At 46.8% G+C, this 23,228-nt stretch overlaps 1 protein-coding gene across 5 annotated transcripts in view; it reads left to right on the top strand.

Annotated features, from left to right (window-relative positions):
• The window catches only part of CTIF (cap binding complex dependent translation initiation factor), a 153,068-nt gene that overhangs the window by 45,292 nt on the left and 84,548 nt on the right, over positions 1 to 23,228 (top strand). For 3 of the 5 annotated variants that reach the window (XM_057405691.1, XM_057405692.1, XM_057405689.1), the window contains exons 4-7: positions 1,563 to 1,697; positions 6,990 to 7,063; positions 7,957 to 8,061; positions 11,318 to 11,393. In XM_057405691.1, coding sequence (XP_057261674.1) covers positions 1,563 to 1,697; positions 6,990 to 7,063; positions 7,957 to 8,061; positions 11,318 to 11,393 — 390 coding nt within the window. The remainder of the gene's footprint in view (positions 1 to 1,562; positions 1,698 to 6,989; positions 7,064 to 7,956; positions 8,062 to 11,317; positions 11,394 to 23,228) is intronic. The other 2 variants (XM_057405694.1, XM_057405693.1) reach the window with 1 other exon arrangement.

The raw sequence follows: 23,228 nt of genomic DNA, 5'->3' as shown, positions 1-23,228 counted from the left end.
ACATGGTGGGAATAACCACAACCTCTCAAATTTAATCTGTATAAAACTTGAAAACCAGCTGACCTCTTCTTTTGAAGTCAGTGACTTTACTCACTAGCAACCACAGTGTATTTGAGCTTGCTAGAGACTTGCTATGTCTGAGGATAGAGAACATGCAGCTGGAGCAACACAGAAATCAGTACTGATGTGTTTTGCTTCCAGTGTTGGGTAAATACTTATATTTCACTAAGGTCAGTGCTGGACCACTGGGTAGCATCACCTTAGATAGCTCAGGGTCTGCTGTACAGCTGTCTCACTGCCCCATCCAACCCATGTGGCAGTGGTGGAGCTGTGACTGGATCTGTGCTCCCAAATCAGTGACCTGGACTTGGCTGCTGTGTATAAAGTGGAGTTCACACCTTGCTTTGATGGTGAATCCTTTTAGCTCTCAGTAGGCCAAGGTGGCTCTGCCCTTGTAGCCCAAGGCAGTGTCCATAGAGACTCATGTAGCCCCATGAGGATGTCTGAGACTTGAGAATCTATCTTGGAACATCAGCTCTCACACTAATCCTGAAACACAGGCTCCCCTTTGTATATCCCAGATTTTCAGAGTACTTTGAAGAGTTGAATATTCTGCATTCTGTGATTTTGTGTATTTTTAATGATCTTAGGTCACTTTAAAGGTCTTTCCCAAGCCTCTGAGCAAAGCTTTTGGAGCAAATTACCCTTACAATACCCAGCTTTCTCCCCACACACCTTGTGGGATGTTTGGGTAGAAGCGGCTGGTTGGGTGAGTTCTTCTGGTTTTCAGATGACTCATCTTGCCCCGAGGGCTGCTGGCTGAACAAGAAACCTGCAGGTTGCTTGACAACAGAACAAGTGTAAAGAGAACAAAGGAGAACATTAAGGACAGCTCCTGAAGAGGAAAAAATAGTTATTTGTGTAATGTGTCTCCTGGTGAACTCAGTGAACTATGTTTTCTGGTATATGAGTGGCTGGACTCCAAGAGTGGGCTCAGCAGAAAGAAAAAGTGGTTGAGAAGTTGATCTGGGCTTGGGGGGTGAAATTAAGAAAATAGAATAGGATAGAGGAGAAGAAAACAGAACAGAATAGGATAAAACAGCGTCGAACAGCACAGAATAGAATAAACCTATTTCAGTTGGAAGGGACTTAAAATGATCATCTAGACCAGCTGGCCTGACCAATTCAGGACTGACCAAAAGTTAAAGCATGCTGTTAAGCAGTTTTAGAGGATGTGGGTTACTGAATATGCATAAGTGATGCTCATAATGATACAGGAGGTAAGCGGTGTTGTTCCCCATGCCTACACTGGAGCACGAGAGCCAAATCTTATCTTCGTTGAAGCCTCCCACGGTGTCATTCCTTTGCAGTGTGTAAATAGAATATGCTAAAGGTCTCTGAGAAATCCCCCAGATCAGGGGGTTAGGCATGGGCATGGTTTTGCAGGTGCTTGCATGTGTGCTCTGCGAGCTACAGCTTTCCTGGCTCACCATGTCAGTGTGTTTTTTGTGGGTGCAGGACAGCATTGCCCTTGACTAAAGCAAGCTGTTTATTGTTTCCAGGAAGAGTGGGATCACACCAGCACTGAGAGAGCAGGGTCCCAGCCAGTGTCTGGCTCCAGGCACGGGTCTGGATCCGGGTCTGGATCCAGGTCTGGCAGCCGCAGGAGAAGCATCCGGGTCAGGCAATCGAACAAGGTATACCTGGTATCAGCGTGCTGAAGTCATGTCTTTTGCTTGCTGTTTATCAGAGGCATCGTTCTAACAACATCTTTTGTGTGTGTATCTGCATCTAGGGTGTGAGTGCATGTCAATTATGAAGGACACCTCAGAGACCTATTTAATTCATGCATAATGTGTGACTTGTCTGCTGAGGGCTGTAGCTGTCCTTCAGCCTCAAGCAGTTGAGGATTGCTGAGTGCCATAATATTGAGAAAGAAGTCCCTAGTCAGCTGTTTTAGTGCAAAGAAAATTAGTTTATTTTAAATCTTGGAGTATTTTAATTTTGGGAAATTAAAAGGTGTCTGTAATTATTTTTTGGCAAGTCTTCACTGGAAGTTGACACATGAGTGGGCATCACATAGGTGGTGTTAAATGGTGACCTTGAACCATCAGCAGGGCTAGATGGGGAGTTGCCTCCCTGCCCTGCAAAACACTGTAAGGATTTGCCTTTGATTTGGTTTTAGATCCATTCCTTGAACTCAGACCAGGAACCTTTTCTGCATGTTTTAGTCAGCCTCTGCCCTCCTCTCTCTTCTTGGAGTTGCTCTGATTCTGCACACATGAGCACTAGTTGTGCCAGAAGTGGAAATGGGCTCTGGGAGATCTTGGGCCATTCACCCATCTTATCCATCCTGGAGTGCTTGAGGAAGTAGCCTGTCCTCTCTCCTGAGCCATGCTTTGGTGGGAGAAGGACCCACAGAATGGCATTGTTGCTGGGAAGTGATGGTCCATGTGGCTGGAAACAAGACTCGACATACCATTCCTTCTTTCAGGAGGGATAGTACTGTCTTCCTTAAAATATAGATATAAGGAGGAAATTCTTTCCTGTTAGGGTGGAGAGGCACTGGAATGGGTTGCCCAGGGAGGTTGTGAGTGCTCCATCCCTGGCAGTGTTCAAGACCTGGTTGGATGAGGCCTTGGGTGATATGGTTTAGTGTGAGGTGTCCCTGCCCAAGGAAACCTTCCATTGGAGTTTTTCAGACAGTTCAGTAACTTTCTGGTTTTCTACTGAAGTGCAGTGAAGGGTTGTAGGCAGCTGAGGGAATCTCCTCACGCATAGAACTGAAAAATGCTGAAGAAGTAACACATGACACAGGATAATCCCTGAATTTGTACCACTGACCACTTGACTCGTTCTGCGTTAATGCCAAGCACAGTGATGAGCTAATGCTGTTGCAATAGTGCGATGAAGAGCATGATTCTGTATTGGTACTGGTTTACTGGAGGGTGATAATGAGGAGGAGCGAGGGGAACCGGTGTGATGTGGAGCTGGGCTTTGGAAAGCTGCTGTGTACATGCAAATGCTGACTTTGTGGGGAATGTGCTGAAGCTGCATGCATGGGTGAACAGTCAGAGTCCACGTGGACGGTAGCGAGGTGCATCCCTTTGTTTGTACGGGTTCGGTGGTGATGGGTGAAGGTGACGTGTGCTCGTAGGGGCTGGAGGACACACATTATGGATGCACGTTTAAACCATATCATGGGTAGGATCTGCTTTACCAGATCTCTGATCTGAGTACTGACGCTGATCTTGTCAGTGTGTCTCCCAACCATCATTCCTGATGGCTAAATTATATTTCAGCTGTGCTACACTCTTTGCGGTGAAAGTGATTATCTGAAGTTGAGGGTTGGGTCATTGGGACCATCATGTTGAAACTTCTTCTGGTTGTAATTGCAGTCCTGGGGGAGCTGTCAGCAAGTCACTTCTTTTCTTAAATACATGCAATTAGGATTTTTTTTTTGTCCCCAGAATTGAGAATCGGCTTTTTTAAAGTCTTAGTTATTAAGTCTTGGTGCCATGCTGTGAGCATTTTACCAAGCACGCTGCAGCGCAGGTTCACTTGGGTGGAAAGCATGCTTCCAGCCATGTGAGTCGAGACAGAAACTGGATATAAAGACAGATCATCCATCGGAAGACTGAAAGGATGTCTCGAGATGACTGTGGTGACTCATGACTTAATGACAAGGTGTGTTGTCATTTGGCCATGGTGCTGTCTTTATGGAGTCTGGCTAATGACTGGACTGCCTCCAAGAGGTCATGGGGACATCATGTAGGAGGACCAGGTTTGGGTGGGAGCATCTGACCGCTGCCTAGATGCTTACATGCATCTGACACCCTGCACCATCTGAATCATCACTGCAATCATCAATCCAATTTCCTGGGATCTGCAATTTCCTGGGATCCGTGCCGAGGCTGACCTGCCTGTGCTCACAGCAGAGCACTGATGAGCTGATGTACGAGGAGGTGAGGGGGAGCTGGGTGGGACAGCTTGTGCTGCATCCACTTCTGCTGCAGAGTAAGAGGTGTCAAGGCTGTCCATCACATCCAAACAGATTTCAAGCTGAGCATCAAAGCGTAATTGCCTGATGCTTTTTTTCAGGGCTCAGGAAGAGGCTTTTCAGAAGTCCTGTGTCGAGCTGAATTTGGGCAACAATTTTAAGATACAGCCTTTTACATTAGGAACCCACCTTATCATAATTTTTTGCTGTTTTGCATCTTAATTGCTGGTTGGTCTCAGCCTCATTGCAACTAGTTATGTGTTCGCAGACTTCCTCCCTGAACCCAAACACTTCACTCTTAGGAAATCCAATTTTTGCTGGCTCGTTGACAGGAACATAAATATCCCATGTCGTAGGAAATGGAAAGAGAAATTGATTTGTCTACAGGAAGAGTTATGTCTTCTTTGGGTGATAGCTATGAAGACCTGTACATGTGTATTTTCATTATACTGCATGAGGATGCTTCTAAACATTTAGAAAACTAATTTCTCTCCTAGGCAGGAAAAAAAAATTGCCTCAAATAAAAAGCTCAGCTTCCATAATTGAGAATTTTATATATTTCTGGTAGTTTCTGTGCCTGTTGACCTGTAGATCCCTGGAGGTTAAAACTGTAATCCATAGAGACCTGTTGAAGGAGACAAAAAAGAGAGCAGTGTGGCTGTGTTTGGAGTGTCTGGTGTCTAAATTGGTTGTTGTGCTGGGAATGGCTGCAAAGCATGACTCTCAGTATTGTGCACCGAGATGCATGTCCTGTTCATTGGGAAGAGATTGATCCCTTTGCGTGCAGGTGGAGGTATGGGGCTTCATTAAGAAATGGTCAAATCTTTATGAATTCTTGTGTCTTGGTTGTTACTAATAGTATTTGAAAATGTCATAATGAGAAGGTGTTGTGATTTAAGCCCAGCTTAAGGATAACTCAGAACCATGCAGCCACTCTCTTACCTCCCTGCTTCATCCTGCCCACTCCTGGAGGGATGGGGAAGAGAATTGAAGGAATGCAAATCCCATGGGTTGAGATAAGAACAGTCTAGTAACTAATGTATAACACAAAACTACTACTGCTACCAACAGTAATGATGATAAGGGAAATAATAAGGGGAGAGAATATGAAACTAAAAGGGTAAAGGGAAAAAACGATAAACACAAGTGATGCACAATGCGGTTGCTCACCACCCCCAGCCAATACCCATACTGACCTGTTGGCAGATCCCCTAGTGCTGACAGGCTAAGAAATTGGGGCTGTTCAGCCTGGAGAAGAGAAGCTGCGTGGAGCCCTCAGAGCAGCTTCCAGTGTTTGAAGGGGGTTGCAAGGATGCTGGAGAGGGACTCTTCATCAGAGGGATGGTAGCAATAGGACAAGGCGTAACGGGTTAAAACTGAAACAGAGGAAGTTTAGGTTAGATGTAAGGAAGAAGTTCTTCACTGTGAGGATGCTGAGGTTCTGGCCCAGGGTGCCCAGAGAAGCTGTGGCTGCCCCATCCCTGACAGTGTTCAAGGCCAGGTTGGACAGAGCCTTGGGTGACATGGTTTAGTGTGAGGTGTCCCTGCCCATGGCAAGAGGGTTGGAACTGGATGATCTTAAGGTCCTTTCCAACCCTAACTGTTCTAGGATTGTATGATTTTATGACCAGCCATGTGGCTTTTGCTAAGTGTGTGTCCCAGTGTTTGAAAGTCCCACCACCCATTGCTCTCTGTGTAGTTTTTAACACCTGGGTGACTCCCCCAGGTTTCTATACTGAGCATGACGTGCTGTGGTATGGAATACCCCTTTGGCTAGTTTGGGTCAGGTGTCCTGTCTCTGCTTCCTTCTGGCTTCTTGTGCCCCTCCTCACTGGCAGAGCATGAAACTGAAAAGTCCTTGTTCAGGGTAAGCATTACTTAGCAACAGTTAAACACATCAGAGTGTTATCAGCATTGTCTAATTAGACTAAAGTCAAAACCACAGCACTGCACCAGCCACTAAGGAAAAAAATAGCTGTTATAGCTGAACCCAGGACAGTAGGATGGGGTATATATGGAAGCCACCTTCTCCGGCACATTTCATTGGAATGGGGCCATTTGGGCTGAAATGCTTACATAATCTCAATGTGCAAGATTATGAATAATCTGTGTGTAAGAAATGTGGGGGAAAATTGGTAATATGGGATTCCCTGTTCGTAATGCATTTACGTGTCCATCCTGTAAAAGTCTGAGTCAGGTCTGATTTCTTGAATGGTTTGAAAGGCAAAATCCAACTCCCTTTACTTCTTTGCCTGTAAAGGGTGGAGAGGGCAGCCCTCTTTCTGTAGGGAGGATGTGTAAAGGGGCTATGAAGGATGAGTGTTAGGTTTTTGCTTTAGATGCAGAGGTGGAACGGTGCAAGGTTCTGACATCCCACTCGTGTTGTTAGACCAAGGAGAAGTAATGCCACCGTGACTCCTTGAAGAAGTAAGACAGCTTTCACCACTCTTATTGGTGACAGCAGGCTCTGGTAGCTGCTAGTGAAGAGCATCTCCATCCTTGGAGATACTCAAAAGCCATCTGGATGTGGTCTTGGACACCTGATTGTAGGTGGCCCTGCTTGAGCAGGAGGGTTGGACCACATGAGCTTCAGAGGTCCCTTCCTGCATTAACTGGTCTGTGACTCTGAAGCTGAGCATCTTCATGGCTGGGATGGCAGCTGCCCACTGGACCTTGGTGCATCTTGGAGATTGTGGACATTGGGTAGGAGGCCAGGGCTGGAGTTAGAGCTGAGCCTACATGTTCTCTGCTCCATGTTGTCCACAGCTTTGTGTCCTCGAGGCTGAAGCTGTGTCACGCCTTGCCCACGTGATGTGCTTTTGCAGTGGGAGAGGGACTTTGTGTTGCAGTGAGTGTGGATTCACATGGGGTAGAGGAGCCCAGGTGCAGAGCTAGGACACCTCCATGGCTGGTGGTGGAAGAGACTGTGCTGTGATCTGGATAGCACCATGTGCCTTCTGGCAAGTAACCACCTTTCCCTTCTTCCTAGAATGGCAACAAGGACAGCAACCTTGACATGCTGGGCACAGACATCTGGGCTGCCAACACCTTTGACTCCTTCAGGTAAGCTGGTTTTAAAATGCTTTGAGAGATGGACTGTGCCCTCTCTTAGCCTTTGCCCACGTGTCTGTCCTGCCGGTACCCAGGCACCAGTGAGAACCCTGCTGGTACTCGTGTTGCTGCTCCTCCTCCTCTCCATCCCCATTTAGCCCATGGCACTAAGCACAGTCAATCTACTTAAAGCATCCTACGTGCTCAGGAGAGGCCACTGGATGAGTTTGCAGTCCAAACATCTGAAGCTGGTACTGATATGATTAGTTGTAATCATCTGAGACTTGAAAGCAGCTCTGAACTACTACTCTAGGATTTTACTCTTCCATTAATTGGAGGTGCAGTCGTGCGTTGGCATCACAGCTGCTGAGAAGAGCTCTTCATCTGCCACTTCAGCATGAGGAAAGTGGTGAAATATGTGCTCTATTCAGTTTTACGCATCTCTCTGTGCCTGGAGCAGTGCAAGAGTCTGCAGGGATTGAGTTCCCACCTAGGACTTGCTTCAGGCCACTGGAGCAGACAGCTTGTGTAGGACCAGAGAGAACATCTCCATTGCATGGACCAGACCATTACCTCTTGTGATACCCCCTTGATACAGAGAACAAGTATAGCTTGCAAGGTCTGTTCTGCATCATGCTGCATCATACATCAAAACTAGGTGTTTAATGCAAGCAACAGGAGCTCTGCATCTCCAAAAAAAAACCCCAGAAGAAATGAAAAGAAACATAATGCAGCGGTCTGAAGTTTGGAGGCATCCATGTGCTGTGCAGCACAGGGAGTGGTGCTTCCAGAAGTACCAGCTTTCCTCATTTGCAGGCTCCGATGTGCCCTCTGCTCTTCCGCTTGGTGGTGTTCAATTAGTAGTGGACTTTCTTTCCTTGTTTTTTTCCGTTTTTCTCTCCTAGTGGTGCGACGTGGGACTTGCAGCCTGAAAAACTAGATTTCACCCAATTTCACAGGAAGCTGCGAAACACCTCCAAACACCCGTTGCCTCACATAGACAGAGAAGGGTGAGTGCCATGTGTGCAATACCATACTCCCCAGAAAGGTCTCTATCTTCTCCTTTGCTGTAGGAACACTGGCTTGGTGGCATGGCTCATGTGGAGGACATGGGGAAGAGGTGCTGGACCATGAACAGGGTTTGAGGATGCCACAATCTGTGTGTCTGTCTATTCTATCATCCAGTTCGGGGCTGGAGCAGAGTTGCTCAGTTTATTTTGCATTTCTTGGTAGAATTCAGTCTTTACCATGCTGGATACAAGTCCTCTAGATCCAAGACTTGTAGATTTAAATATTTCTGAATATTGGAGGAAAGATTCTGGCTTAGTGCTGATCCTGGTTATTATTCCCACAAGTGTTAGGGCTTCTGCTGTTCTCCCCAGCAAGACTTCAGGTAAGGAGAGAGCATTGATGTGATCCCTGTAGATCAAAGCATTCATCCTTCATCTTCTCCTTTTAGTCACAAAACCGAAAACATTGAACAGCTCCTTTTGGTTGTGGCAGCCTCCAGGAGCTTCCACAGTATTGCTGGATTCCTCTTTGGTTGTTGGGTGGTCAAGCCAAATAAATGCATACTGGAACCAAGTGGATGACTGATATTGCTTAGATGGACATCACTGTTGCTCTGCAGGCTAAGAAACAGTCATAGTTTGGGTTTTCCTCTCCTTATCAGGGTAAAGAGGAAGGAAAAAAATCAGAACAGGTGTAAAAGATGGGGTTGAGAAGATTTCAGGTGGTAGCTCTTTGCCATCTTGTATGTAGGGATGAAATGCTCTCTCAGAGTTGGTTGTGCCAAAGTATAGGCCAACACCATGCGCAAGTCTTAACGCAAGTCATGTGCAAATAACTCCAGGCTAGCAATCCCACTCCAGCCCAGATTCAGCATCCATACCTACACAGGTATATAAACAGCAATTTTCAGAATATTTCAAACAATATAACACTAGATTTCTGAGTCGGTAAGTGCCTTGGTCATGTTTATTCCCATTTCCACAGATGGTTTTGAGAAATGAGATGAAGCGCCCTCTGTAGAGTAAGATACGATGTGCTCCGTGGGGATGGCACTTGCCGGATGATCCTACCAGCGACATCTGCTGTGTACAGGGAGAAAGCAACAGGCTCCGCTTTGTCGTCTGCCTGCGGTTCATGGTGAATACCCAGGGTGCAATCATGTAGAGAAGGCAGTGTGGAGGCGAGATATTTAATCACTCCTAAATACTACAGCTGTAAAAGTGGAGTAGGAATTAGCGTATATGCAGGAAAGTTAAACGGATGCTGTTAGCACAATCAGTGCATCTTCCAGGATGCAAATCGTACAGGTAGCCTGCACTGGAATAGAAGAAGTTGGGTTTATTTTTATCAAGTTGTCTGTGTTGTGCATTCATCAGCTCTCCATTCCAAATCTGTGCAGAGTGTGATTCAGCTTGCTGAACCTCTTGAGAATCTCCACCTGTTAGCCAGGCATTTCCCTCTTGCAGGAGTGGGGTTTTTTAATGAGCTAGCTGTGCAATGGAAAAGCTAATTGAGAAAAGAGGAAAGATGCTGTCCCTAAGGGACCATTTTATTCCTTAGTTCAGTTGCTTGCCCAGGGTGGGCCATGTAGTTGCATCCAGATGATTGACCTCAAATGACTTTTGCTTGGCTGAAGCATTTTCCTCCAAAAAGACATCTGATTTTATTGGAAAATACTGAGTTTGATGGTATGCTGAATAATCCAAGTGGAGAGGTGAAGGAAAACCAGGGAACTGTACTTCATTTCTGACCTGGATTTGTCCACCTTTAAATCCCAGTGTTAGCTCTTGCTGTGCTTTCGCTCTTCCAGTTCAAACAACCTTTTGTAGCTGACACTTTCTCTTCATTCCAGGTATATCTCAAGCCTCTGTGTAGAGTCATACAACGATTTGGGCTAGAAAGGGCCTTAAGATCATCCAGGTCCAAACACCTGCCATGGGCAGGGACACCTCATACTCTTAGACCATGTCACCCAAGACTCCATCCAGCCTGGCCTTGGCATCACTTTAGTTTCTCTACCACCTCATTGAAACATGACTGCCAGAGCTGCCTATGGTCCTTTACTTGAGGCTCAGCCATGCTGCCTCTAGAGGAAGGCTGCCTTCATCCTCCTGATCCTTGTCTCCTCATCCCCTGCCTCATACATGTATAAATATATCTATTTTTTCACATAAATGTTTTTTTAATGTATATATAAGCATAAACTATATGATCGCCTTTGTAAATAAAAGTCAGTGTTTCACTTATGAGGGAAAGTCAATTGTCAGACACCTCTGATTTCCTATAAATCAATTAGCATGTTAATTAAATTGTTTCCATTCAGCTTGCTTTGGTTTTGAGCCTGGTGCTTTAGCACATGCCATTTTTCTGGATTCTCCCTTTCCCCTCACTGTTTGCTGTAATTCCACCAAGATCTGTTGTTCTCTCACTTAGAGGCGATGACTACCTGGGTCTGCCTCTATCAGAATTTCTGTCTAATACATATTTAACAATATCTTGTCACTAATTGACGAAAAAAACAAATCAGCATTTTCTTACAAAATAAACAGAGATCACCTCAATTGTATATAAATGCAGAAGGAACGTACTTACTGACCACTTTTTTCTTTTGTGCCATTAGAAACTCTCTGCATCCAACCTAGTAATTATCTATGGATTCTTTTCTTTTCTTGCTGCCACAACGTCCTTCAGCTGCCAACTATGCATTTGGTCTGTCAGTGCCTGCCTTCCCACCCCAATTTCTTTTGCCTTTCAAATTGTATGTTTGTATTTATAACGATTGCTCTTTGCTGTCTTGAGTCTGTTTGTGCTTGTTTGAGGACACCTTTCTCAGCAGGGGAACTGGAGCTCCAGTGGAGGAGGAAGCATTTTCCATTCCATTTTTGTGTCCTTACTTGTTTTTTTTTCCAGGTGGGCTGTGCTTTCTGTTTTGCTTGGTCTGGGAATCGAATCCCCCAGCACTACTGCTAAGGACTGCCTTTGGTTTTCTCACGTTTACCAAGAGCGTTTGAGTGCCATGGTGGATGGTGCAGGGGGAAAGGGCTGAGAAAAGCATTTAATTTTATATTAACAGCTTTGTGCCCATGTGGGAGTGTTTTGGAGGCACAGCATACTCGCTTCAGAGAGCCTCTTTGTTTACATGAGGGTCCTTTGCAGAAAGAACTGATCTTCCCCATGTGCCTTAATAGAAAATTAACTTTGGCTCCAGTGAGGTTTCACATGGTTTTGGTTTTGTTTGTTTTCTTCTTCCTCCAGGCTTGGAAAAGGAAAATATGAGGATGGAGACAGCATCAACTTGAACGACATAGAGAAAGTCCTTCCAGTGTGGCAGGTAGGTGATGAGGACATATCCTGCCTGTGGTGTGGTGGAGACCAGCAGCTCCCTGCTGTACCTTTCCTTAGGAAACCCTCCCCAGAAATGGGAAGGTTGCTGGCCTGGATGTGCTGAGGTCCTCTGGGGTTTGTGATGGAGAATGAAGCCTGTAGTGTCAGCAAGCCTTGCTGTGAACCTTAGTGCTAAGCAAGGGCAGTTACCATGTAGGCTTTGTTGGGAGGTGAAAAGTTGAGGGCAGTGTATACACACAGACATATATATGTATATGCACATATATATATGTATATATGTACACAGGGCTCATTTATTTTAGGAAAGGAGATTCTGAAAAGCATCAAACCTCCTGGCAGCTGCAAAAGAAATTGCTGCCAGGAAGCCAGAAGTGACGGTGTGCTGACCCAGATGTTTCCTCTGTGGGGTGTGCATATGTTTGTTTGCAGTGCTCATCCACTTGTATGTTTTCCTTCTTCACATCTCTCTTTACAGCCCAGCTTCGGTAGTTCTGGTTAAATGACTTTTGATGCTCGGTGTTGGGGAATGGCAGGGTGAGATCCTCAGTTAAAAAGTCCAATTGAATAAGGTCAGTATGTCAGCATCATGTAATTTTCCAGTTTCCAGAGCCCTTAAAGGAGCTGGGTGTCCTGGGCTAGGCAAGTTTATGAGTGTTTCTGCTCTAGTGTCCTCTTTGCCTCTAGAGGGGAGGACAAGGACATCTCGTGCTGTGGTAGCGTTACCCTTTTCAGTGCTGAGCAAAGAGATCGCCAGGCTTCTTGTTTGTGCATCATCTGAGGAAAAGCTTTGGCCATTCTGCAAACCATGTGATGATCTGCCTCACTGTTTCTTTTGGGTGAGCTAGCTGGCACTAAATACTTGAACCAGTGGAGAAGTGCTGCTGACTTTGGCAGGGAGGAGCACTGCCTGCAGCTGCTTTCTGCTCAGTCTCTTCTATGCTTGGTATGTCTGGACTTTAGGTCACAGGGAGAAAACATTAAGTTCAGCTGATACAGAACCCAGTAATTCTGCAAAATAAGGTTATTTTCCATGGGAAATAATTGGAAATAAGGAATCAAACCATCTTTGGTGCGAGGAGCTGACTTTCTTCTCTAGGATTTAACTTATTTTCTAATCAACAGCTATTAAATAAGCCAGGTCCTCCTGGTCTGCTTGTCATCTCATCCTGTCCTAACACCTGGTTGAGTCCAGTGACTCCAATGGATTAATTCCAGTATATACCTTAATACCTAGCTTAGTTGTTAGTGTGACATCTCTAAGCTGGAAGTGGGAATGATGGATCTGGTGTTCTGTTTCTGCCTCTGGGCAGACTCATGCAATGCTGCATTATTTTGGAGATGTACTTACCTAGGCACATGCAGTCATATGTGTGTCTTGGGAATCAGAGGCTGGGTAGTTCTGGGTGAGGATTTATCTTGTGCAGTGTTGACAAGTGAAATACTTGCAGACAGCTGGTTTAATCCTGACATGTCATTGTTAACTGGATTTGAACGTGATCAGGCAGTGCCACTGTGATTTTGCTGGTCTCTATCTCTCGTTTTAAAGGGCTCTGTGGGGCACAATGCATGAGGGCATAAAGGAAAATGTTTATGTGAGACTATGGAAGAAAAATCCTTCATCTTCTATGGGGCTTTTCCACACTGCAGTTATGTTCATATCATATCCTGAAGAAGGTGCTCTTCAGTTTAGAGGTACATAAACTCTCGTTCTGTCTAAGGGCTCATGGGCTGCTTACAGCAGCTGTGCATGGATGGAGGGGCTGGTCTGGTCGTGGACCGACCTAGTGGAAGGTGTCCCTGTCCACGGCAGGGGGTTGGAACTGGATGAGCTTTAAGGTCCCTTCCAACATGAACCATTCCATGATTCTGTGGTGCTCCAGCACAACTGGGCCAGTCCGAGCATCCTCCAGCATGGCTGAGATGGAAAAATGTTTTGCTGCTGAGTGTGCTTCAGCAGCTTTACCAAGCAAGTTGGAGAGAGGTAGTGAGTCTTACTGCAGGCTGCTTTGGAAATTTGAGTTCTTCTGATAGTAAAGAATGATAGGCATGGAGCATGAATTTAGAACTAGTTTCCAGTATAAAGCTAGGTCTGTATGTGAATACATACAGTGATATACAGTGACTATATATACACACAGTGAAACACAGTGACACCACTAACGGGTTAAGCAGAATATTCTGAATATCTGGATGTTAGTACAGATCCATGAGTTTTGCTGCTGGAATCTATCAGTAGCATTTCAACAAAAGATTGCAAGGAACGCCTGTGACTATTTGGCAATTAGAAGGTGAAAAAATAACCAAAACCCAAGACAACCTTCCCCCAGACCCTCTTTCTTCATAGCTGTCTGAGGGAACGGGGCTTGTCGCCAGCCTTTTGTTTTGAAACTGGAGAATTCGTGCATCCCGGGGATGCTGTTGGCCGGCTCTCAGCGCGGCAAGCTCTGCCATCTCGTGGACATGCATGGGGAGGCGAACCCGGCTCTGCTCCCGCACTGGGCTCAATTCTGTCAGGACAACTGGTGTTTGAAGCTTCCTCCAGCCCCATCTTTTCAAAGCCGCTGTGGGGTGCTTGTTTCTACCGGTAAATAGGCTTTGTTTTGAAAGCTCTGTGGCTGGGAGCTCGTGAAGTCATTGCTTTGGCTCAGCTCATGAGCCGTAACCTCTTCATCTTTGCTTACCCATAGGAGTCTGCAGTTGGATTTGGGCACTGATTCACCTGAGTGCTGCCAAAAAGTGACTTTGGAAGAAAATAATCTTTTGAAGATAAGTGTTCCCCATTCATAATATCTGTTTTTTGATGGATGCCAGGGAGGATCGGTTGTCTGCTGTATTTCAAAGGCACAGCTCAGATGCAGAGCCAGCCTTCATCATCCTCGTTTTCACCTCAGCTGGTTTGTGGAGGAGACCATGTAATCATCTTGGCATCATGGAGACATCACTGCGAGGGCTGAGTCAGTGCATTTTGCTTTTACTCCCTTTGGCAGATGCTTGGAAAGGCTTTCCGGCTTGGATATGTCGCTGCCAAGTACCCTGGTCATAGATACGGTCTTCAGACTGGAAGCCCTTGGCAAGCCCTACACTTAAGACAGAAAACAACCCAAGGGGTCAGGTCCTACAAGATATCCCTCATCCTCCCTGTGAAGCTGTTGAGGCTCACGAAGGATAGAGGAGTCTGCCTGTCATGGGACATGCTGTGAATGCTGCTAGACACGATCAGAGAGTTTTGGGACACATCCCAAGTGGTTTCTGGACTGGCTTCTTGCAGGTTTTAGCTTTCAGTTTGCTGGAGTTATGCCTTCAAGATGGGCCTGCACAGTGTGGCTGTGTCTTCGCTGGCCAGCAGCTCCTTGTCTTGGGTTTTAGGAGGTAGGAATCCTGTGGCACTTTGAAAAGGTGAGCTGAGCTTAACTGGTGCTATAGGATAAACTTGGGAGACAGCGCTGATATTATTTGGTTTTGGCGTCTTAATTGCCTTGCAGCTCATCTCCTTCTATTGTTTCCTCAATGAGTTTTGACCCTTTTTGTCATATGCTTAGAGTTACAATAAACTGCTTGTTTGTCTTCTGGCTGCAGTTGTCATCCAGCTTCCTTGTTGGATGAGAAACAAGGGAACAGCTCCTTAGGCAGAATCTGTAAGTTGCTCATGTTCCTCTTAGCACCATTTTCCTGACTTTGTCCAAACAGGCTTAGCAGTGGTGGGACTCCTGACTGTGCTGAGATCCCACCTGAATTTAGGCACCTAATAGGTGTTTCTGCCCACTTTCCTTGGGACTTCTCCTCATTGATGAGTATTTTCAAGTCAGACCTTAACAATTCAGTGCAGAGATTGTGTGAGGGACCTGTGCATGGGCTGGTCACTTGGGGTTCCTGCCATAGGAGAGGCAATGGGCACGTTAGGGCATGATTTGTTGTATCTCAGTGTAGAGGTCTGGAGAAGGGTGGATGATTTCCATGTTAGGATACCCATGTTCTTTCTCTGTTAACCTTGGAAGGAGCCCAGAGGGGCTAGCTCACACATGGATTTGTTCAGATAGTAGGTTTCTTAAGGGATATGAAGCCAGCCCAAGTGTCCATGGGGAGAAGGGGGTGAAAAGCGTGGATCATGAGCAAGCATCTCATCTGCTGTCACTGTGCATGTGAGGGGAGGAGGTCAGTGTCCATCACTGGTGTGAGGGCTTCCTTCTAGACCCTACAGACTGCTGACCCCTCCAGGGTGGTGGTGGCAATGGGACAGGTCTCTCTAGGGATCAGGGATGGCTCTTTGGTGGGCTGGTGTTATTTATGTATTATCACCATACAGAGTCTTCATCCTCTCCACATCCTCTCAAGCCTGCTCTTTCTGCACTGTATGTCTGGGTAGTTCTCATTTTATCCAGCTTGTTGGCCAGCCCAGATCCCTCCTCTTTCAGAGCTGTGGCTACAGCAACCTGACTCTGAGTAAGCTGTTCTGCACTGTTGGAACTGGGTTGGGCTCATCCCCCTTGTCTGGCATCCCATCCCACTGGGAGTGACCTGGTGGTGCACCCCAGGTGCTGTCTGTTCCTCCTGCCACTCACCAGGTCTAACCCTAACATCCTTTTTGTGTCCAGCGAATGCTTATGAACAAGCTGGGGTTGCTCCCTAGGTGCCCCAGACTGGGGGGATTTCTTGTCCCAGCCCCAGATCCTGCCGGACTGCATGCAGAGCGTGTAGGCATGTCATTGCTTTCAGAGAAGGTTTCTAGTCTAAGAAGCCAGCTTCCCATATCCCAAGGGTCTTTCCAATACAGTAACTGCTAAAACCACAGTGGAAAGTCCCTGTCAACCAGCCAGGGTTTACTTGAGTATAGGTCACAATGTATTGGGAGTCAGTTCTGCACTGCTGAGTATAAAACTTTTGTTTTGCTGTGACTTACAGTAAGATATGGTCTGTGGCCTGTTTTTTGTTGTTATTTAACCCAACTGACAACAACCATCTCCTTGGGCTGAAAGGGCAGACTGCTATGGTCATCTGTAACCCCTTCAGCATCACTCCCATGTTAGAGTTAAGGCCACCACTGACCAAGGAAAGCAGATGAGACCATTGCTGTTCCTAAAGCACTGTAGAGGAAAGGTCTGGACCATGGCTGGCATATGTCCCATACAGGTCACCAGCTTGCAGGTTCTTGCAAGGTACATGCCTGGGCTCTGGCAGGGCTCCCACAGTTGTAGTGAGCCCTGAACCACATTATAAACCCCATGGATTTGTTGGACATGCAGAAAAGGAGAGGTCTTCCAGTAGGCTTTTCAGATTATGGTAGTCCTCTATATCATACGACAGATTTATTCACTGCACAAAGAAACATATGGGAAATGGCTGAGAGCTTTTGTGTTTCCCTCATTATTACTGTTGTTGTTATTTTCATTATTACCATTATTGTTCAGAGCTGGTTTCTGAGTGTAACAACTGAGATGGACTCTCCCTTCTGAAGACTGGTTTTATTTTTTCTGGCTGTCACCCAGTTCAAGCAGACTTAGCAATTACAGGAAGGTTTCTGTTGGAAGGGATCTTCAAAGCTCATCTACTCCATCCCCCCTGCAATGAGCAGGGACATCTTCAGTGACAGCAGATTGCCCAGAACCACATCCAGCCTGGAATGTCTCCAGGGATGGTGCATCCACCACCTCTCTGGGCAGCCAGGTACTGTACCAGTATTTTATTTTACATCCTCTCACTGTAAAGAATTTTCTCTTCACATCCAGCCTGAATTTCCCCTCTCAGTTTAAAACCATCACCTCTTGTCCTATCACAACAGGCCCTGCTAAAAAGTCTCTCCCCATCTTTCTTAGGCCCCCTTTGAGTATTGAAAGGCCACAGTAAGGTCTCCCCTTCAGGAGCCTTCTCTTCTCCAGGCTGCCCCAGCCCAGCTCTCTCAGCCTGGCTCCAGAGCAGAGCTGCTCCAGCCCTCACAGCATCTCCATGGCCTCCTCTGGCCTCGCTCCAACATCTCCACGTCCCTCTTGTGCTGCTGCCCCAGAACTGGATCAGGGCTGCAGGGGGGTCTCCCCATAGCGCAGCAGAGGGGTAGGATCCCCTCCCTGAGCTGCTGCTCATGCTGTGGGGGTGCAGCCCAGCACACGGGGGGGTTCTGAGCTCAAGCACACACTGAAGTCAGGTCATGCCCCACCATTTATCCACCAGAGCCCCTAAGTCCTTCTCCTCAGGGCTGCTCTCCATCCGTCCATCCCCCATCCTGTATTGTTACCAGGGGTTGCCCAACCGGGGGGGGGTGGACCCTGTGCTTTGCCCCGTTGAACCTCATGGTGTTTGCACATTTCCATCTCTGCAGCCTGTCCAGGTTCTGCTGGGTGGCATCCTGTCCTTCAGGTGTCTCAACTGCACCACTCAGCTTGGTGTCATCACACTTGTGACAGTGCACACTGTGTCGCTGATGAAGATAATAAAACAGTACTGGTCCCAGTATAGACCCCTGAGGGGCACTACTTGTCACTGGTGTGCATGCAGACATTGAGCCGTTGATCACTACCCTCTGGATTCGATCAGCTAGCCAATCCCTCATCCACCCATCAAACCCGTATCTCTCCAGTTTAGAGAGAAGGATGCTGTGGAGGCCTTTGTTAAAGGCTTTACAGAAGGTCAGATAGACAACATCCGTAGCCCTTCCTTTGTCCCCTGCTGTAGTAACTCCATCATAGAAGGCCCCTAATTTGGTCAGCCAGGACCTGCCCTTGGAGAAGCCATGCTGGTTGTCTTAAATCACTTCCCTGTCCTCCGTGTGCCTTAGCATGGCTCCTGGAAGGATCTGTTCCATGATCTTCCCACGCATAGGGGTGACCTGACAGGTTGGTAGTTCCCAGGGTCCTCCTTTCTACCCTGCATTTCATCAGGACCCACAAACTGATACATGTTCAGGTTCCTCAAATGGTCACAAACCATAGAATCATAGATCCTCTCAGTGCTGGCTCATCATTCATGGGGGTGCCTTCCCAGCCTGGTGGGCACAGACATGCCCATGGCATGGGGGTTGGAACTAGATGATGTCAAGGTCCTTTCCAACCCTAACTATCCTGTGATTCTATGCTTGTTTATTGTGGTTCCTGTGGCTGGTACCTGTCAGCCGGGCAGGGCTGGGGCCGGGCCGCCCTGATGTATGGCGAGGATGGGAGGCATTGGGGTGAGAGATGCGGGCTTGGAATGTGCAGGGGCGGCCGCTCTGAGGCATCCGCGTGTTGGTGGCCCAGGGGACAACGCCGGTGGCAGCGGGGAGCCCTGCGGCACTAGAGGGCACTGCGGCCCCGCAGCACGGCCCCGGAGCCCTGCTCTGGGCAGCCGGAACCGGAGGCTTCTCACAAAGGCTTTTTCCAAGAGCAAACGTGGAGTCTCGCATTGTCCTGCAGCAGGTCATGCTGCTCCCCATGGGCTGCGTCCACCTCGGCATCAGCGTGCGTGGCCAGCCCGGTGGACCCAAGTTTGCACAGGGGGAAGGTGTTTCTCTGCACCCGGGATTGTATTTGATTATCATTGTGCACTGTTGTGAGCTTCAAAGCAGTGGGAGGCACTGAGCAGTGAAACTGGAGGTGTCTGAACTCCTCTGTTGTTGTCTTGTCCAAGCACCACTGCCCTAAGGGGAGCTGGTGCCTCAGGGTTAGATGTGCCCCCAGGTCTCCCTTGCTTGCCTTGCAGCACCTTCCGACTCCTCTTGGAAATCCCACTTTTGCAAATGTAATCCTCAACTCTGCATATTTCCTATGGGATGATCTGGCAGGGCTCAGTCCGAAGTGATGCGCTTGACCCCAGGGAGCCGTGCCAGATGTGCTGAGGGGTCCTCCCTTCCTTCAGAAGGTGCTGCTGCCCCATGAAATGTAGGATGTTCCTCTGAGCACCCACATTTCCATTTGTCCATGTGTCCCTTTCCCCCATCTATTCTATTCTGTTTTCCCCACACCACTTTGAAGGATATGCCAACCTCAGCAGGAGGGAGATGGAGACCATGGTGGTGGCTACTGCTGGACCACTTTTGTACTCTAGACCGCAGATGGGGTTTGTGTTCACAGTTAGGGACCACAAGGACAGGAGAGACCGGGAGAACTGGGTGGGTAAGTCCGTTCTTAAGGAGGATGCTGAAGAAAGATCCTGTGGTTTGCTTTTAACGAGTTCACAGGCTCAGACCTGAGAAGTGGAGTTTTTAACTGATTTGGGTATGGGGACTTGTACTGGGGAGTAAATAACAACTCAACAGGCATTTGAGTTGGGAGAGTCGGAGCTTGATGATCTTAAGGTCCTTTCCAGCCCTAACTATTCTATGATTTGAGGCTCAAAAATCTCATCATATTTTGCTCTGGCTAAAACACATCAGAGAACAACACAGGCTCTTCTCAGCCTTACAGCTGACTTTCCTTTCAAAAAGGTTTGCTTTTGTGCAGCTATGTAACATCCAAAGCAAGCCTGAAATGTTTCATTTTGGTTCTTTCCCAGTGCTTTCTATAGACAGTAGCACACTCCCTCCCAAAATTTTAACTTCTGAATAGTGTTATATCTCATTCCCCCTTGTTTTCCCAGAGGATTCATCAGAAGTATGAGAGGGCTTTCGCTGCAGTCCCTTGAATTTGCTGAATATTTTACTGAAACTGTTTGTGGAGTACTGATTAAGTTAAAAAAAAAAAAGTTATTAAAAGTAGCAGAGAAAAGAAAAACTCATATTTCTAAAGATCCTGAATAAAAACTCAATGTCTCTCTGGTCAGGCAGCTATTTCTGCTGGCTTGGTTATTTCCACATCGTAATCCCCTTCCTCGCTCCCTGTGAAAGACCTGAATTTTTAATAAAATCGAGGGAAGGAAGGAATTTTCTCTCTTAAAGAAAAAAAGCAGATACACCAGAGGACCAGGGAACAGAGACGTGAGTATGTCCCCGTTGGCACAGGGGCCTGCAGAGCCTAGAAACACATTGCTCTCTAAAAATCCTGCTAATGGGGGATGTCCTTGTCCCTCGTCTGACAAAATATGAGGTTAATGTTTCCTGTTGCATTTAACAATTTCTTCTTAAACAGAAGATGCTTCCCTCCCCCTTTTCTGCTGCCTTTCCTCTCATGTTATGGAAATAGAAACTGATACAATAAGTGAGACCAGAAGTTCTTAAAAAGCGAATTTCCTGCCTGGAGGCAGCAGGTAAGTGAATCCCATCCAGCCTGAAGAGATGTATATATAGCTGTGGGTGTAAATATAGGTATTTAGTGGCAGCGTAAGTGTTCATTGCAATCCAAGGTGGTTTGGTCAAAGATTGTCATTTAAGTGGGAAATTTATTGCTGCACAAGACGCCTGGATGTCTCTTCCGCAGGGAAAATAAAGACTGTTTATAAAGGGAATTAAATGATGTCCTTGCTTGCAGTAGCAGCCCAAGTCCTGTAACACAGAAGTTCTTCCTAGTCCCGCATCCATATTATCCTTCATTTTATGATTTTGAAATTATCTTTGGGGTTTATTTGGGGTTTGGAAGATGACTCCATAAACTTCTCCGCTGGCTCTAAAAATGGCAAGTGCTTGGCTGTACTCTTGGTCAGTGAAAGAAAACTCTGCCATTCCCAAAATGCCTTTGCTGGATGGTGAGATTGAAGGATTTCATCAGGGCTAATAGAAATAGCGAGAGGAGTGTGGTATCCATGCCTTCGGCCACACGATGCTGCCCCGATGTCCATGTGTCCCCGAGCTTTTCTGCTGTGCCCTTCACCTGCTGGTACCACTGTGGAGAAACTCCTCATTGTTGGCTTGCTTTCTATTATTTTGTTTAATTCCTGTAATGTATGAGCAGAGAAACCACTGGAGAATGATAAAACTTCATTTCTTCCTGCTTTTGTGACCCACTTGATTATTTTGTTTCTCATTGTATATTCTTTTGAGACGCCTTGTCAGAACGGAAGGGAAATATGTATGCTTATAGGAGGCCATTTGTTTCCCTTTGACTGGGCAAAATAAGCAGGTATTGCATAAGATAACAGATTGCTTCTGCTTGCTGGTCCTGGGGAGGGAGCCATTGAGACTTACTCCATCACGTGCCTGTGAACAGTGGAATTTCATAAAGCAGGTGGGCTCCGTATGCCTTCATTTGGACATCCTTCCTCTTGGGGCTATGAATAAATACAACATAAAAATGTGTGTTCTTCAGGTTCTGGTTGCTGCATGTTTTCTACATGATAATGAAAAGGTTTTGGGGTTGCTAGTTGCATGGGCATGGTTTGAAGCAGCAGCAGGAGAGATTATAGAATCATAGAATCATAGAATAGCTAGGGTTGGAAAGGACCTTAAGATCATCAAGTTCCAACCCCCCTGCCATGGGCAGGGACACCTCACACTAAACCATATCACCCAAGGCTCTGTCCAACCTGGCCTTGAACACCGCCAGGGATGGAGCATTCACAGCTTCTCTGGGCAACCCATTCCAGTGCCTCACCACTCTTACAGGAAAGAATTTCCTCCTTATATCCAATCTGAACTTCCCCTGTTTCAGTTTTAACCCGTTACCCCTTGTCCTATCACTACAGTCCCTGATGAAGTGTCCATCCCTGTTGTTTTATGATTGCTTTGCAGTGGTAGTCTGGACCAAGGCCATTTTTTAATATTCAAGTGTGAAGCACAAATTCTCATTTGTTGCAATTTAAAAGAAAACCCGAGTCCAGGATAATCTCCGCTTTTCCAGCTTGGTGGTACCAGCAGGTCCCACTGCTGCTGCTGCACCTCCTGAGCAAGCCAGAGCATGATGGTGGTGGCTGATCTGCTCCAGCCGTCGGGCTTGTGGTCGATGACAGCTTGGTCTTCCAAAAGCACTGGGCTAGAGTGGGCTTTTTTAAAGCTTGCTTGTCATTTGGGTTGTTCCCATTCACACCACTGTGTCTGTGGACCTTGTTGTCCTGTATTTAGGACCTCTGGTGTAGACAGTGCTGGGAGATATCAAGGATGGAGGAGCTTCAGGGTTGCCTGTGGTCGAACAACCAACTCAAACTTAATCAGGAGAATCTGGGGGCTAGGGAAATTGTGGTTGAACTTGCAAATGCAGCCAGTGTGCTAAAAAATCACCTTGCATGCAGACTTTGATCTGGAAACCCAGTGACACCTTTTGATACCTGGATTGTTGCAGTAGCGTTTCAGGTTGTGCTCTCTTTTGCTTTTGGTGCAAACCAGCCCTGAGTGCCTTAAGGCTTTGGGAGCTGGTGCAGTCCATGTTCTCCCTATGGCATCACTACCCAGCACCAACAGTGTCCTGGCAAAACAGGTCACTACCCCTATAGGCAGAAAGGCGAGAGGTTAAACTCATACTGAAATGGTTATTTCAGCCAGAAAGAGCAAAGGGGGTAAAAAAATACTATACTGTGACCGTTAGGGTGCGATCCTGCCATCACAATATCGTTTTGCTCATTTTTTATCTTTATTTTTCATGGTTGGCTTAACAATTGAAAGGCTGCGCTGCGCTTCGGTTTTTCCAGTCTGCTGCGTCGTGTGACCCCGGTGACTCTGAGTTAAGCCTCATTATATAATGGCGGGGTGTTTTTTTGGAAAACCTCCATTTAATCCTTTTGGAGCAGAATTTGCTGGGGGGGGGGGGGGGGGGGGGGGGGGGGGGGCGTGGGTGTTGTTTTGTGTTGTTTTGTATTGTATCGTCTTGTTTCCCCTCCTCTCCCCACTGCCGACCCCTTCCCCGCGGGCGCGCTGGAGGCATCAGGATGGGAGCAGGGTCCTTTCTTCCTTTCTTGTTTTTTTTTTGGGGGTTTTTTTTTTGTTTTTTTTCTGAGAAAGGAAAAAAAGAAAAAGGAAAAAAAGCAAGGTTTATTTTCATTTGCTTGGGTTACA

The sequence above is a fragment of the Pezoporus wallicus genome, unplaced genomic scaffold (assembly GCF_028554395.1).
Source record: "Pezoporus wallicus isolate ANWC-B61680 ecotype Strahan unplaced genomic scaffold, APGP_CSIRO_Pwel_v1 scaffold_13428, whole genome shotgun sequence".
Lineage (NCBI taxonomy): Eukaryota > Metazoa > Chordata > Aves > Psittaciformes > Psittacidae > Pezoporus > Pezoporus wallicus.
Note: the sequence above shows the minus strand (reverse complement) of the source record. Positions and strands in the feature narration are given on the sequence as shown.